At 43.4% G+C, this 15,833-nt stretch overlaps 1 protein-coding gene across 1 annotated transcript; it reads right to left on the bottom strand.

Annotated features, from left to right (window-relative positions):
* Nucleotides 1-1,289: 1,289 nt before the first annotated feature.
* Nucleotides 1,290-14,882, bottom strand: ANXA8L1 (annexin A8 like 1). The gene is made up of 13 exons (XM_082308106.1): nt 14,836-14,882; nt 14,671-14,717; nt 10,563-10,653; nt 10,201-10,295; nt 8,860-8,973; nt 7,923-8,013; nt 7,194-7,273; nt 6,540-6,599; nt 5,908-6,001; nt 4,107-4,202; nt 3,800-3,858; nt 2,818-2,940; nt 1,290-1,448 (listed from the first exon to the last, which is right to left on the bottom strand). Exons 2-13 carry the CDS (start codon nt 14,689-14,691, stop codon nt 1,392-1,394), a joined length of 981 nt encoding a protein of 326 aa, XP_082164232.1. The 5' UTR covers nt 14,692-14,717; nt 14,836-14,882; the 3' UTR covers nt 1,290-1,391.
* Between the last annotated feature and the right edge of the window lie 951 nt (nt 14,883-15,833).

Here is a 15,833-nt window from a genome sequence, read left to right as displayed (position 1 = left end):
CTCTCCGAAAAACCCAGTGGGTCCTCTGGCCAGCAGAAGGCACGTGTGATTTCTGGTCCTGGAGCTGGCCCACATCCCCCAAAAAGTGAGTGAAGAACTTCCCCTTGATGGTCAGTCTAGAGACATGTCTCCAACTCATTTTAGTCCAGGTGAGAAACTGGGATATCGCCGAAAACACAAACACTTAAAAGGTCAGAGATTGAAACCTCCTCCTCTTCATGTTCACCTGAGGGAAGCAGATACTCTGACCCCAGCTCTGGGTCCTGGACTCCCTAAGATTTTTTTAATTCACCACTCTCCCTGCACCAGTTCCTGGTCATTTCAGCAATGCAAGGGAAGAACCACTCCTCTGCCAGAAACTTCAGAAAAGCTACTCCTCTAAACACAATGGCTTTTAGTAATTACAGATTTAAATGAGTTGCTTTAAGTGTGGAGAATCATTGGTCAAGGCAGACCTGAGCTTCTCAAAGCATTTCATCCTGTTCTCTCTGTATCATTGTCCAAATCTGGGGCCTTACTCAGCAAGCAGTTGGGGCAGTCATGGAGGTGGGGGGAATTTCCAAGGGAGTCCACTGACCTCTGTGAAGTTACTGTGAAACTAGGAGCAGAAACAGGTCTGCTCCCAAGAGCAGGATATCCTATATTCACCAAAACCAAATCATTCGCCCCGGTTTTGATTTCCCCACAGTCTGACATTGATGTCACTCCCTGAACTTGCTGGTCTGCCCCGGCAGACATTCACACAAGCAAGAAGGAAATCAAGCACACAGCTTTCAACTTTCACATGCTTATAGCCAGTTTGGCTCTGCCATTCCCTGCTCCTTGGGGAGCCCCCACTGAAGTTATGCAGATAAGGCTGCTAAACCAGCCCCCCTAGGACTGAATTCTCCATTCTGACCCATGCCCTAAAGACCCATTAATATCTGGGACTCCTTCCAGACCCATCCTCCTAGCATCAAATGGTCGGTGCTGTACCAGCTTGTCCTAGTGAACTTAGCAAGGCTTCAGGACAGCTAAAGCTTGGTAGGGTTGTTCAGACTTGTGAAACACTTACAGAGGGCTCAATGTCTCAAAAAAGCCTTTAATTTCATGTCTCAGTGCCACCTTTCACAGTGCATTAAAAGAGAAGGGAAATCACACAGAACAAAATGGAAACAAAAAAGAAACGTTCCCACTTGTGTTTGAAAAACTGTTAGGGAAGTGAATAGCTTTTAATGTGTAATGAGCAACCACGTCCTTCAGAGAGCTTTGGAAATCTCGACCATTAATTTGGTCATCTTTTTCTCCCCACTTGGAACAACAGAAAGATTTTCTACATGTACATTTTCAGACCCTTGTTCACTGTTAATTTTCCCTCTGTATCCATTTCAGCATCTTCCTCCTAGGTTTTGTCAGTCACTGCCACAGAGATTCAGCAAGGCTGTCTTGTAATCACCACTGGTGTCATCCTGACAGGAGAGAGAAAGAAAAAAAGAAAAAAAAAAGGTGAGTGTGGAAGTTCGTCTGCACGCTCCAAGTGCTGACTTTGTCAGTCTGTGGAATATGCCCACACAGGAAAAGCACTTTGGAAAGAGCAAGCCAGACTTCAGCAGAGTTACTGCCAGCTGACACACCATCAAAAGTGAACAGAGAAATGAGGCTTGTAGCTGCCACCTGAAATAACATGTATTAAGTCCAATTCTTTTCTTTGGAATGCAGGTGAGCAATTGATCACGGCTCCATCCCACAGAGCAGCACAGACAAAGTCTGCACGAACGAGAGCAACCAACCCTGTGGCGTTCAGATTTTATGTCCCTGGGTATTTATGTAGCATTCTCTCGCTTACAGGAAGGGAAAGGGCAGTATAGTTAGCTCTGATACATGACATTTTTTAAAAAAAGCCACAAATATGGTCATTTTGATCTAGGGAAGCACTACAGAGAATAATCACTAGATAAAAAAATTTGCTCCCTTTGAATGTTTTGTGACGACAGGTGTAGAGCCAGTTCCGCTTCTCAGAAGGAATGAATATTCTGTACAGAACCTTGAAGACTGATCATTAATCATCATGACAGACACTGACAGTGTCAATTAGAAGGGCCTTCATTACAGAACCAGACATCCCATGGGGACTGCTAAGGATAGGGCTTCTGTGCCATTTGCACTGGGGGAGAGGAATGTCCCAGAGTCCTTAGGACAAATGGTAAAACCCAGCATTTCAGCCCTAACAGGGGAGGGTCATTCACTCAGAGCTGAGACTCAAGCCTCAAAAGCTGCAATAAGATTTGACAAGGTTCAGTTTCTAAACCTATCTCACCACAGTATAGACCAGGCCTTCATCTGGGAGAAGTCAGTTAAAAAAACAAACAAACAAAAAAAACCCCCCCAAAAACAACAACAAAAAGAAAACAAACCAAAAAAACCCACCACTGTTTTGAGTTATATGGCACTGGCTTGAGGTAGTTAAGGACAGCAGAGAGAGAGGAGAAAATAGCACAGCAGTGTGGGAAAGGTGTAACGGGGAGGATTAAATGAGTCTAGGTTCATCTAGGAGATCATAAAGTGCAAGGATACAGAGTCTGGTCCGTGAAAAACCTGGAGCGGTCTCTCCTCAGGTTTGGCTTTGCCCAAGTCACTTACAGAGCATACAATCTAACTCACCGTTCAGGCATATATGTTTCTGAAGGAGCTGATTGTTAATAGGCCTAATGAAGGAGAGCTATGATCTTCGCAGAAACGACATTTTTACTGAAAACAACCATGGAAGCATCCCACAGTGCTGGACAGGTTAGGAATGTATGTGATGGCTAAGAACCATCATATCAAGATGCTGCTTACCAGAATCATACTGGAGAGAGACTTTCCTGCAATATGCTTGAATTCAGCCTTTATAAGATTTAAGTCAACTTCACTTCGAGAAACGATCACCCTTATAAGAGTCCCATCACGGGTGCCAGCCCCCTGAAATAACAGATATATCAGTCTGTGGTGTTAGTGGGTCTTCAAGGGATAAGCTATTGCAAACTGGTCCAGGACAGGAGAAGTCAGCTTTCAAACATTGCTTGGCACATGTTCTGCAGCATATCTGCTTCTCTTTCTGGAGGGCCACCCCCCACCTCCCTCCCAGGGACTACTGTCCATACCACAAGCCCGCCATGGAAATGTGCTCTAAGTCTTTGCACATGTCAAATGCAAAAGCAAACAGAGTTGGAAGTGTACACTGAATACATATTGTCCTTCTGCAGCACCACCCATACAACACTTGGCTTCAACCAATATTGTTTAATCACTCACAGGAAAATTAAGATCACATTGATAACAAAAATAATCACTCAGCTTTCCACAAAGTTGGGAGAGCTGACATCTTTTACATATCCCTTAAGAGTTACAGGGGCACAATCTGCAGATGCCTTATGTGCCCCCATTTGGAACTCTTTCATTTTATACTGCCATTGAGAGAATTGCTTCCTAAAAAGAAAATATTGTGGTTCAGTCCATTAAGTTACCATTATGGGCAAAACTCCACCATGATCAACCTCCTAGAAAAGGATCTTCCAGAAGTTTTGTCCATGTTCCAGAAGGTGGGACTGGGCTCCTTGCAGACTCCTAAGTCAGAAAAGCCAGACTCCCTTGGTATCTCAAGCTTGAAGGGTACTTTTCTGCCCAAGGTGTTTGAAGGGATTCTGCTACTACTTGCAACAATAGCACTAAACTTGCTGGATTTCACCAAAACCTTGGCTCTTCTAATTTGAGTTGGTGGAAACCAGGTTACAAGTTAAGTCCAGTATGAAAACAAGTATGTTACAATGAAGAGTCTTACCTTTAAAGCATGGTACAGCCTCTCTGCAAAGTAGCAATGGACGTTCCTGGTGCATTTCACTAGGCATACAAAAAGGCTCAGTAAGAAGCAATGGTAATTCCAGTCCAGGGCAGCAGGTAACAGAGACTGAACATGCTTTCCATGAATTCAGTGTACCCCTGGGATCTGAGTTTATCTTAACTAAGAAGTACCCTTTACATCCTACCAGATACCTTTATAAAAGTAGATCCATCCCATAACAGTCAACTGCTGCAGGAGAAAAGGCAGCAGACTCCGACAGAAGAAAGGGAAACGTAGCCACCCTTACCAATAGCCAGCATGGCATCCTCAAGTGAACCATGAGCTTCACTCTTGATAGAGTCTTCTATGCTCTTACCAGCCAGTTTCTGGTATTCTTCAAACACTGTTTGAAACACAGAGAACTTTAGATTTTTTTACCAAGCAACTGCTCAGGCATTTTGTGCCCAATATTTACAGGTATTGCTTGTGTGGCGATATGAAAACACAGATCCTGCTAAAGCAATGACCACATTTGCACCAACTTCAGGAGGCTTTAGTCAAGCCCAGAAATCAGAAATCAGCTACAAAAATGGATGGCAATATTCACAAAAACTCAAACCATCCATGGGTCTTAATTCCTTGCCTTCATTTAAAAATGCAAGTTCAGTCACCTCATATTCATTTGGAAATCTGACCCTTCATCACTGTCTTTAACCACAGAAATGAAGCAGACGACAGAAGGTTAGGCACAACTCTATCATTTGGTCTTGCGTTTGCTGATGTCACTAGCTTCAGGAGCCAAAATCAAATCAAATTAAATCCAGGACTATGCTGCTCATAGCCCTTGGACTTTTAAATTATGACAACAGTTTAGGAAAACTTAGTATTTCAAATACAATTTTAAAAAAAAACAACTTAGAAAATATCAGCAAAACACAGGTGCGGATTCCAAGATATTTGAACTCCCACATTAACAAAAGCTCAGCAACAGAGTTGTTCACCTTATACACTCTGGATACTCCAGGGTTCAGAATTACAGATCTCAGTTTTGATTCGTAGCTTTCAGACCAACAAAGAAGGAAAACTGCTATGTAATGCGATGGACAACTTAATACAGTTTTTTCCGCATTCAAGATCAGATACCTAAACGTTAACGCAGATACTTTGGGAAAAGGCAATACCACAGAATAGACAGATGGATACAACCTCCTCAACTCAGGCCTACTCTTCATATTAAAAAAGAAAAAAAAAAATAGCTGCAACAACTACACTCAAGTTTTAAAGATAAACAGTTACAGGCTGCTGTAGCACAGAGGAAATGACTTGCCTAGTGATACAGTAGGTCCCAAAGATTGGTTTCATCCTGACAACGACTAGTTGAAATTCAGTTCTTAAAGGCAGACATAGCCAAAGACTAGAGACCACTTTTTTTTTTTTGTTTTCTAAGTGATGCTGGGAGATTAAATCTGAAACACAAGGGGGAGCTGGCCTCCAGGGCCTAGAAAACAGCCTCAGAAGATGTCAGCTTGAAAAAACCTCAGGCATACCTAATTTATCACACGTAAATTTATCAGTTTAGGTCCAGCTGATTGACACAGTACTTGATATGCTTAGATTCAGCCAACATAACAAAATCTGTTAGTCAGAGCCTTGGACTACCTCAAAAGTCTTGAGATGACAAGGCCAGGTCTCTGCTGCACAGGGCAGTGAGGAGCCGAGGGCTCCCTTTGCTGCAGCTGGGTTAGTCTTTTCCTTTCCTGCAGCTTCTGATGCCCTCAGAAGAACCTGGGCAGAAATGCAGGGTGCACCCCATGATTCTCCAGCACTGAATAACCAGCTACTTTTTCAGTGATTTTTTTCCCCAGAGGAACCCATATCCAAGAAGTAATGGATCTGTCCACTGCATGCTCCTACCTGGTTAGAAAGGGACACTCTCTCTCACTCCCTCTCTCTCTCTCTCTGTGGTCACTGAGTGACCAAGCATTAGGAGACAGACTCAGGTACTTATTTCTGACCACCCACCTCTCCCATCTATAGCCCTTCCTCTTCTTTTTGGATAGAGTGATTTCTCATTTCAGAGGCTTGGGAGTATGGGCTCTGCTCCATACCTTTCAGCAAGTGTGTGGCACTCCTTGTGCACAAGATGGTGATGAACTGTATCTCATCAGTGCCCCGTATCTTCTCCCCAGCAGCATAGAGAGCCTGTAATTTAACACACAATTGTTAGAGACATGTTCTGTGTGTGCAGCTGGTAAAGGAACAGAGTTTAGCTTAAGGCACTGCTAGGGTAAAGGAGTATGAAGTAACTTAAAACACTGTGTGAACTAGACTCTCCTAGAATGGTTGGTTATGAAACCCCTTGACTGTGTATTTTAGTCAAATTGGAGCAGCCACTATCTCCACCTTTTCCAGCCCTCCTGCAGCAGCTGAAGCAGCCAACAATACTCTTGAGGTTTCTTCCCCATTCTTTGCTGTCCCACTCCACCATACCCATATACTTTCACATATCAAAAACAGCTGAGCCCAAGCCCAGCTCTCATCACTCCTCTTTGGAACAGCAAGGCTCAGCAGTGCAGGCAAAATTGAAGAATCCCAAGTTACTTCCCCTTGAAGGCCACCCCTCCCCAAACTTGTGGCTCCAGCCCTCCGCTGACCAGGACTCAGATGCCCACTGAAACACTCTGAATTTCAAGACTGGTGGGATGCAGTCATATCATTGATCACAGGCATTTGAGAGTACCTCTGCATCCTGGAGAGCCCGTGCTGTGTCCACGTAGAGAGTGGCATTGTCCCTCTCACCCTATGAGAAGAAAAAGAAACGTAACCGTTTTGTCTCATGAAGATTCTTCCATATATAAGGATCACAGCGTACATTCTGGGCAAAGATCAATTATCCTCCTCAGTTATCTATTTCTGCAGAGTACTCAAGCAGTAATGTTTCAGACAGCACAAGTGCCAAGACCTTCACCGAAAGGCAAAGAAGTTATTCTTCTGCTAGGCAGGAAAATTCATAAAATGTGATAGCATAAATGCATCCAAATGCACTCAGCATTGAGGGGACAGGCCCTGGAAGAGCAGTGAATCATAGTTGAGGGGCACTGTTTTCTAAGACCCTTGTAGAGTGCAATGGCTTTACACACATGTAAAACTGAGGTGTCTCCCTGTAGCAGAGCTGGCTGTAAGTTCCCACCTCTCTTACTGCTGCTAAGGGAGGGCGTTTCCCTGCTTCAGTCACGTCGAAGCTGAAACACAGATCCAGTCCAAGTGACATGTTTGTCTCTGCAGTTTATCTGGTGATCATGACTCTATTGCCTCTTCTACTGCATGTCTTCTCCAAAAAGGAAGAGAAAAACGTGAAGATCTTTATACCCTCATTTCTCTTCTCTAGCATTACCTGAAGAAGGCAAACCAGAATCTGTTCAAAGTAGCCGCTTGTTTCCGATTTTATATCTTCTTCCAGATCAGAACCATATTCTACCCAAGGGAAAGAGAAGGACAAGGGAAGGATTTGTTATTTGGGTGATATAGTCAGGATATTACCAGTCACCCAAGGACACACAATAGCCTGACACTAGTCAAGAAGGTCACTAGGGGGAAAAAAAAAAAACCCAAACAAAAACAGGGCTGAGATCAGCTCACACCCTCAGCGATACCCAGCTCAGCATTCGCATCTGAGTCACTAGCTCCACTGATGTCCAAGGGATAAACACAGAGCTAATGTTAGACATATAGTTTAAGGGACCAAAAAGATACCAAATATTTACAAATACGTATTTGATAAATTCCCATCTAGAGTGTATTTAAGGGGAAGGAAAATGCAAAGTGCATAGCTATAATTTTGTTTGCATTCTGAAAATAGCCTATGTGGCCAAGCTGAATCAAATTTGTGATTTGCTGACCTTTTTGTCTAGCTAGATGGAGAGTTAGAAACAGATTTTCAGATTCTCTCAACATAGCCGTGTTCCGTTTGCCAGGCTGAAAGCAGAGTTAGGTTGCACCTTCTTGCTTTTAAAAAAATCTCATTTTCCTGCTGACAATGCTAGTTGGCAACACCATTCCTGCTGTGCAATCAGGCAGTCACACATTGCTCTGACCACACAAATCAGAGCCCCAGGCACTTTACCTTCTTTGTACGCCTTGATTATCTCTTTGATCTGCGCTTTTGTCCGGGATGCCAGGATCTCTATGATAACATCTTCATTTGTTCCTACACCCTTTAATAGAAAACATAGTGGAGAAATGAAGGTGGAGAAAGGCATCTAGTCATGGATTGTAATTTATTGCCAGAGAAGTATGGTGAAGTGAGGAGTTGGATGGTAGCAAAGTGTTAGGCTGCATGCTGAGCTGTGAGAAACTGTCAGGATGAAAGCTGGAGACACAAAGCACATTTGGTTTGAACATGGTTTTTTACTGAGGTGCCTAATTTGTAAAGGATGATTTTATATAAACCTGCACTTCTGCAATGCACTTCTGGATCTGGAGCTTTGATGACAGACAGTGTTAGAGGGATGTGGGGAGACTAGTGCTTGCCTAGCCAGTCTATCTTTGTACCATTTTAATAGACCTCTCTGCATCTGAAACTTGAAAAGATACTGTATCAATAGGTAGGATCCCAGCCAACCCCAGCCTGGCCCCCACACCACCACTCCTTTATTTCTTAAAGGTTTTACATCTCAGGTGGGGCATCAGGGCAGTAGCTTTGTGTCATTGAGCTCCATTCATGAGAGGCACTGCAGAAGGCAGCAGAGAGATGTTTAACTGAAAACCGTCATCTGTCAGTGTTCATTCCTTGCCAAAGCTGAGTTTAGTTTTGCTCTCGCCATCCCTAGGCTCTGAGACATGTATGTACAGACACTCTCATACACCCCTAAATACTAAAGCAGTATTTTCCCTCAGATATGCATTAACTGCAAAATTAACTATTTCTCAGAGGCTGACGCTAATAACAAACTTAATCATGTAACAGTCCAGTTACTTCCACTTGCGTTAATAAGAACAGTTACAGGAAATTAACACTGGATCCATGCTGCTACTTAAATATCAGTGTGCAGTTTGCTTACCTTCATGGCATCATGGAGCTCCTTGGCATCATACTTGAATGGGGAGTACATGAGAGCTACAATGAGCCTCTCAAAGTTGCCACTCAGTTCAGACTTCAGGCTTTCAATCAAATCCTGTTAAACACGTACCACACAGTTACATAAAAAGCCTCAGAGACTCTCTTACTGTCTAGTGCTGTATCCATCCCCATGGTCTACAGCAATGAAGCTGAACGACGGTGTTGTGTTGATAGGTTATTAGAAAAGGTCCTGGGACTGAAAAAGGCACCTAGTTCCAAAATAGGATTTGTCTAGGTCCTTCTACATTCCTTGTTGTCCCATTACTCAAGCTTCTCCCAGGTACTAATTAATTCTGCAGCAGAATAGGGACGATAAAAATCTTCCTCCACCCTGCTTTATTCAGTGAGCAGAACCAGGCAGCTGAAGGCCTTCAACTGAGCAAGGGATGTAGCTTCAGACAGAGCCAGTTCCCAAAGCCTGCATATAAACATGCACCCAGGACAGAATCATTGCAGAATCAGGCATGCAGTCTGTCTGAAAATAAACTTCAAACTTTCCTTTCACTATAATGCAGGTTTTTTAGGGTATGACTCACCCTGTTTTAGTGGGATGCAAGCACTTTATTCATTGTCCCATACTTGCCACTCCCACCCCCCTTTGCTTCCCTTTTTTGGCCCTTGCATAACAGTCCCCCTTCCAGCAAGGGTCATTGGAGACTCCTGTTTCTATGCTGACCCAAGAGCCTATATTGCTCTTTCCCAATATGCTTCCTTCTTTCCCCTTCTTTAACTGTGACTCTCAGACAACTAGCTCCAGAGTACGGCTGGTAGAAGAGTTTTCCCAGTAAAAGAATTTATCAAAGACAGAAAGATAGCCACAGAAAAACATGGTTGTCAATAACCTCAGTTTGTTTCCATTTTCAGAATTTCCAAACAAATGTAATTAAATAAGTCTTTAAATTGAACTTTCTTTGGCATTTAAAATGGCCCCAAACCAAACCAACATTTTGCTCAAAATGTCACTTAGAAAGGTATCAATTTTCATTACAGCTTCAAAAGCAATAAGAAGTTAAAGTTTAAGTTAAAATAGATTTCTAAAAACTATTTCTGGTCAAAACGCATTTTACCAAAAAAATTACAATCTTTGGAGGGAAACCAGTTTTTCCAACCAAAAATTAACCTCACACATTCACCTCAGGCCTTATAAATAAATATTAATCTACTTATTTGCAGGAGACCTGCATATTGTTTACACCATGGTTGAAGGATGAACTGTACACCCATTTACTACATCCTGCATGCAGTGAAACAGTGACTGAATATGACTTTGTTTTGGACGAACATTTCCAAACTGTCCTTTGAATGATTTGGCAATCTGTTGACGCTGCATATTGCTCCTCTTGGTTAGGACATCAATTATAGCTTGTTCATCAGTCCCTGTGGAGAACAACAATAAGCCATAAACACAGTACACAGAATAAGTTGAGACTAGTCCAAAATCCCAATTCTAGTATTCAGACAACCTTCTGAAGTTCATTGCCTTCATGATGTCGAAGTTTAAGTATGTATTGGGGAAACTTTAATTTTTAATTTTCCACATTAAAAAAATGGTATATCTGGCTGCAATTTTCTTAAGGAATGACTTTCAACTCAGCAATTAGAAGCAGAACATAGAATTTACACATGTGGTTGGAGTCAACTCACCAAGCCCTTTCATGGCCTTGTACAGAGTCTGAGCATCAGGTGTGGGGTCAAAGTTTAAAGCGCCTGTCACTGACTTGCCCTCTGCTTCACTCTGAAAGAAGAAGAAAAACACGGGACTTTTCACCACTGCTTTTCATCAGCTGAAGAAAAAGTATTTTGGAAAGTAAACTAGTATTATTCATTGCCTACACATGGGGAAGGTACAGAAGAGTGGAGGGATTGGTTCAAAATGTCTCAGCAGAGCTCCAAGAAGAACACAAGTTTCCTGCCTCCAACTGCCTCTACCAGCCTTTGGCTCCTGGCAGAAACACGAAGTGCAAAGCATGACTGATGCTGCTGCAACAGTCATTAGGTGCAGGCAGTCTGGTAGAAAAAGCTGAGGAGGTTAGACTTTCTTATTCACCTGTTAAATACAATACTTCATAGCAGGTATGCTATCGTATTATACTGCTATTAGGAACTGCATTTCTCGGTGGTTTGGTACAGGGTAGTTTTTACCCATACTTTTTTGATTTCATGGAATAGTCATGCTCTCACAGACCATTTTCCTAGGTAGCAGCTTTATTCACCTGTTGCTGCTTCACTTGTGCACAGCTGATTTCAAGAAGGAAGTATCTCTGCCAGACGGATTTGGGCCAAGAGGCTACTTTGAAGGAACAGATCCACCTGGACAAGCACAGGTTTGATGTTCTCACCTGAACCAAGGGCCAACTACACAGGAATCCTCCAGGCAGATGCCCAAGGCACTGCAAGTGCTAGAGTCCCAGGGCAGAAAGACATGCTGAGACTTATTCCAGTCACCACAAGGTAGTGAGGCCATCAACCAGAACCCAGGCTTAAGAGCTTGAATTTAACAAAAGCCTCAGAGTCAGATGAAAAGCACCCTCAAACCAGAGCTTACAGACCAGAAGGAATCACTATGGTTGTCCCATCTGACTTGCATAACATGGACCACAAAGTGCCACCCAGCAGCCTCCTGCTATGCTGCAAATCCCCACTGCTCTTATCTCCTGTGCTAAAGAGGGCTCTACCCCTCTTCTCCTAGAGTCTCATCCAAGTCTTCCCGAGAGAAAAAGCCTTCAAGCAATCCTTGCCAGGTAGAAAAGCTTGTGGAAATTTCCTTCATTAATTAATTCCCTTAATGGAAATCCCATTAATGAGAGGCTGGAAGATTAATGGCTGTGTAGTCAGGAGTGCCTGTCAAGAAATGCAGGTCTAGCCTAGTGCCACAGCTGAAGCATGCCCACACTGTGCTGCGCAGATGCTCAGGTTGGCTCTGGGCAAACCAGCTCAAGTGTCCTTGCTGAGTGCTTTACTGGTGGATATAGATGGCACATGTTTGCATGCTGGCGTCTTTGCCAGCCAAGCTCTGGGAGCAGTGACAAGCAAGCAAGAGGCAATTATGAGTATCAAGAGAGTCAGTATGTTCATCATTCAGGAAGATCTGGAAGAGGGCTTCAGTTTGCAGAAGTTTTCTTTACCGCCAACACAGAGACAGGCTCTTGTGCTACCATACCCTGCTCCCAGCAGAGAGCAGCTTGGAAGTGGACAGCGTCAAAAGGACACTTCTCACTAGATGCAGGTTTGAGTCCCAATGACTACTGAGCAGCAAATTCAAAGCTGTGGTGAAGCTGTCACTGCAGAAAGAGCAATGACAGACTAAAGCATTGTCACCCCCAAAGGTTTGTCATCAGTCCGGAACAGGAGGTATGGATGGGCTGATAGGATCATTGCAAGCACTCCTTTTCTGCTCCCTTGTGAAGTCAGCCAGCACCATCACAACTGCCCTGGAAAGCAGGTTACACTCAATCACCTGATTTTGCTCTGAAAAAGATAGACAATCTTGTCTAGCTGCATACAAGGGCTCGTGTGAAAGAAACACTCTGGACCTGTGCCTGGTGACTCAGAGAAAGAGGGAGTGGAAAGCTGAGCTTTCATTTGGAGGCAGCAGAAACACCTTAAACAATAGTCTTTTTTTTGGTACTAATTCCAGTAAACATTTACAGCCTATCCTGGCTCAGTAGCACACTCGTGACTCACTCATACACCTAATTCTCCGTGTATTTAATTGTTCCAGCACAGGCACAATCACAACAGGTTTCCAGAGTAACCCTGTTCAGTTTGGTCTTGTTTCCCAGATGAATTGATCCTACAATTACCTAACTGAAACTACTCAAGGTATCTGTGTAATGCTCATGTGAAGATGAATAATTGGCCCAAAAGCAACGGAGTCAGTGTACCTTACAGCTGATGATCTGAAAAGTTTTACCTATAAATGAAGGGGAAGAGAATTAAAAGTTTTTCTACCAAAATATTTTCAAACCTAAACAGTAGTTTATTGAAAAGATGGAATTTGGGGATAGGTGGGGTTACTGTTTTTTTTTGTTTGGTTGGGTTTTTTTTTTTTTTTTTTTTTTTTTTTTTTCCAGTGGAACGTTTCTGAAAAAGTTTCACATTTTTTCATTCTGTTTGCTTTTGAACTCTATTTTTTATGAAGAGTTTGGAAAAATCAAAACAATTTTCTGCTATCCTTTCTTTGCCCTCTCATCTTCTCTTCATGCCTCCACCCCCTACAACACCAACAGGTAAAAGAGATCGCTGGAGCTTTCAAGGACTTTTCTCCATCTCCTTTTCTCACTCTAAGTTTTTTAAAAAGATTTCCAGCTTGGGAGGAGGGGTGGGTGGGGTGGAACAGATCAGCAGAAAGAGAAAAATTCAAGTCAGAGCTACTCCAAGCTTTGGAAAAAGTCCATTTTACTGTACTAAACTTCAAAAAGGAAATAGGGAGGCAGAGGGAGATGAACAGAAAGAAAGATTACAATTTTAATCTTTCTGGGGAAAAAAAAAATCATTATATGTTTTGAGATAAGGAATGTTGCCTATCTGAAGGAAAGTAGGAATTAGCTTGGTATTCCCCAACCCCCAAGGTGTTTTGTTTTGGTTTTGTTTGGTTTCTCCAGTTCCCACCCCTCTGTTGCAAAATTATAACTGAGAACCTGAAAAATGGTCATGTCCGTGCAAAGCGGTTTCTCACTTCTTGATGATGTGTTGCACCTGAGGTAATATAATACACTGCAAGACAGCTCTCCTGCGCTTCCTGGGCACCTTTGCTGGCACAGGGCAGCAGAGGCCTCTTTGAGGCCCGCTGCTCAGCTCACCCCTTGCACAGGCTGCTGCAACATGAAGCCTTCTTCACAACAAGGTGGAAGGGGGACACAAATCTTTACAAAGAAGACACAAAAGCAGTCAAGAGAAAGCCTGTGCACTGCTGGCAGTGGTGCTTGGCAGAGGACTGGGTTGGGAAAGATGACTTCTCTACCAGTATTCCTCCATCGTATGGCTCCAGCAGGTCTCCTATAGACCTTGGCTTATAGGTACCTGGAGATAAAGTCCAGGGGTAAACCTGGCCTTCCACATAGGCTAATGGGAGAGCTGCCATCGATGGCAACAGAGCTGTGCACATCACCAGAGCTGCCTCCCGCCTGGCCTGAGCCGTACCCTGGAGGCTGCCTCAGCACACCCCGCGGGTATCCCCCCATCCTGCCACATTCCTCCCAAAGCCACAAGAGTTTAAAAGAGAACGTACACAGCATTTCTGGCTCCTAGCAGACAGACAGAGTGTCCAAGTCCACATTGTCATTGCAATATTAAAAACCCACCAAGGAAAAAGACACTGCGGCTTGACCACATCTCCGTCCACGACCACAGCCTGCCAGCACAACTGGGGACCAAAACAGGGATAGGCCAATGCTCTGAACTCACTGGCACAAGAGAAGGGAGTGGATGAAGAGCCTGCAGCTTTCAGACCTAATGCAGACCTCAGCTGTGTTACTGTGCTGCTCCCCAGTGCTGTCTCCCCATATACAAAGGCACACAAACACCCCCTGCACCACTCTCAACTGAAGGACCAGGGAGAGTCTGCTCTTCTGCATAAAGCCTGTTAACACCTTTCTTAATCAAGTTTTTGGAAGTGCTGAAAGCTACTTTATAGTCAGAAAAATCAGTAAATAGGTCTGGCTGATTTTTAAAGGGAAACATTTCATTCCTACACAGTGCCTGATGCAACTTATAAGTCAAGGTGTCTTACTTCAGTATTTCCTGTACTTACCCAGGCCTTCCACCATGCCATTGCAGTCTCAGTAGTGATACCTGGGTCTGCTGGTGAAGAAAACAAGAAAACCACACATATCACACCTCATGGTTAGGGAAACTGAGATTTAAAGGGGGTGGAGGGAGAAGACAGAGAAAGAAAAGTTCTTTTCAATAAACTTACCGCAAGAAAATTGGAATAACTGTACTCCTCAGGAGGCTTATTCCTTCTGGAAGCTGCAGAATGCAACTGGCCTCTCTGTGCTGGGAACACACAGGTATAAACCATCCTTATCTACAAATTCCATGGGGCAACGCCCTCAGATGTGACTCAACCTGTTTCTTCACGTATAATCTCATCCAGAGAGATCAGGTTGCTTAGTAAACGAGGCTTCCCTTGTGAGGAGCCCTACATTCAACCCCGTTGACTAAAGCTCATTGTAATTTTTCCACTGCTTCTCCCCACACACACCCTTCCCCACTAACATTTCGGCCTCTGGCACTGACACAACATACAAATTACAACGAGGTAATTTCTCAGCATGAAACTCCACTGAGACTCAGTGAGTTCCGCTACGACAGAATAAGCCACTCACTCATTATTACCAACTCAGAATAAGCCACTCACTCATTATTACTAACTCTTTCTATCTCTACCAGTCTGGAACACAGCAAAACAGGACTTTAAAAACTTAGCAAACCCTCCTCTACCTCCCTCCCTTCAAAAAAAGCTTATTTTGAAAAAATAAACAAAAAGCAACGAACAAACACAGCCACACCCTACACCATACATGTCCTACATCTTACAGTAAAGCTCAATAAAGCAGCAGACTGTACAGAGACTTGGGATGTCCCCCCATCTCGTACCTAGACTTGCATGGCATGAGTCAAGAAGCATCCCTAGGCTAACATAGGACCAGCACATTTAAGGCTAACAACTTTCAGTAATGCCCACCCCAGCAAAGTTGTCATAGTGTTTGCACTAGCTGCTGTGACATGTTAAGGCTTAGGAGTGGAGTGTGAAATGTTATATTTTTATTTCCTTTTTGTGTTTGTTTTAAAAAGAGCTGAACAGCTCTTAATGCTTTAATTTGGAGAAATGTTTCTGTGAAATCAGCTGAAATATCTTATGGTTGTAGCAATATTTTCCTGTCTAGACTTTTGTCAGAACTCAACCGTGCC

The sequence above is a fragment of the Platalea leucorodia genome, assembly GCF_965183815.1.
Source record: "Platalea leucorodia genome assembly, chromosome: 4".
Classification (NCBI taxonomy): domain Eukaryota; kingdom Metazoa; phylum Chordata; class Aves; order Pelecaniformes; family Threskiornithidae; genus Platalea; species Platalea leucorodia.
Note: the sequence above shows the minus strand (reverse complement) of the source record. Positions and strands in the feature narration are given on the sequence as shown.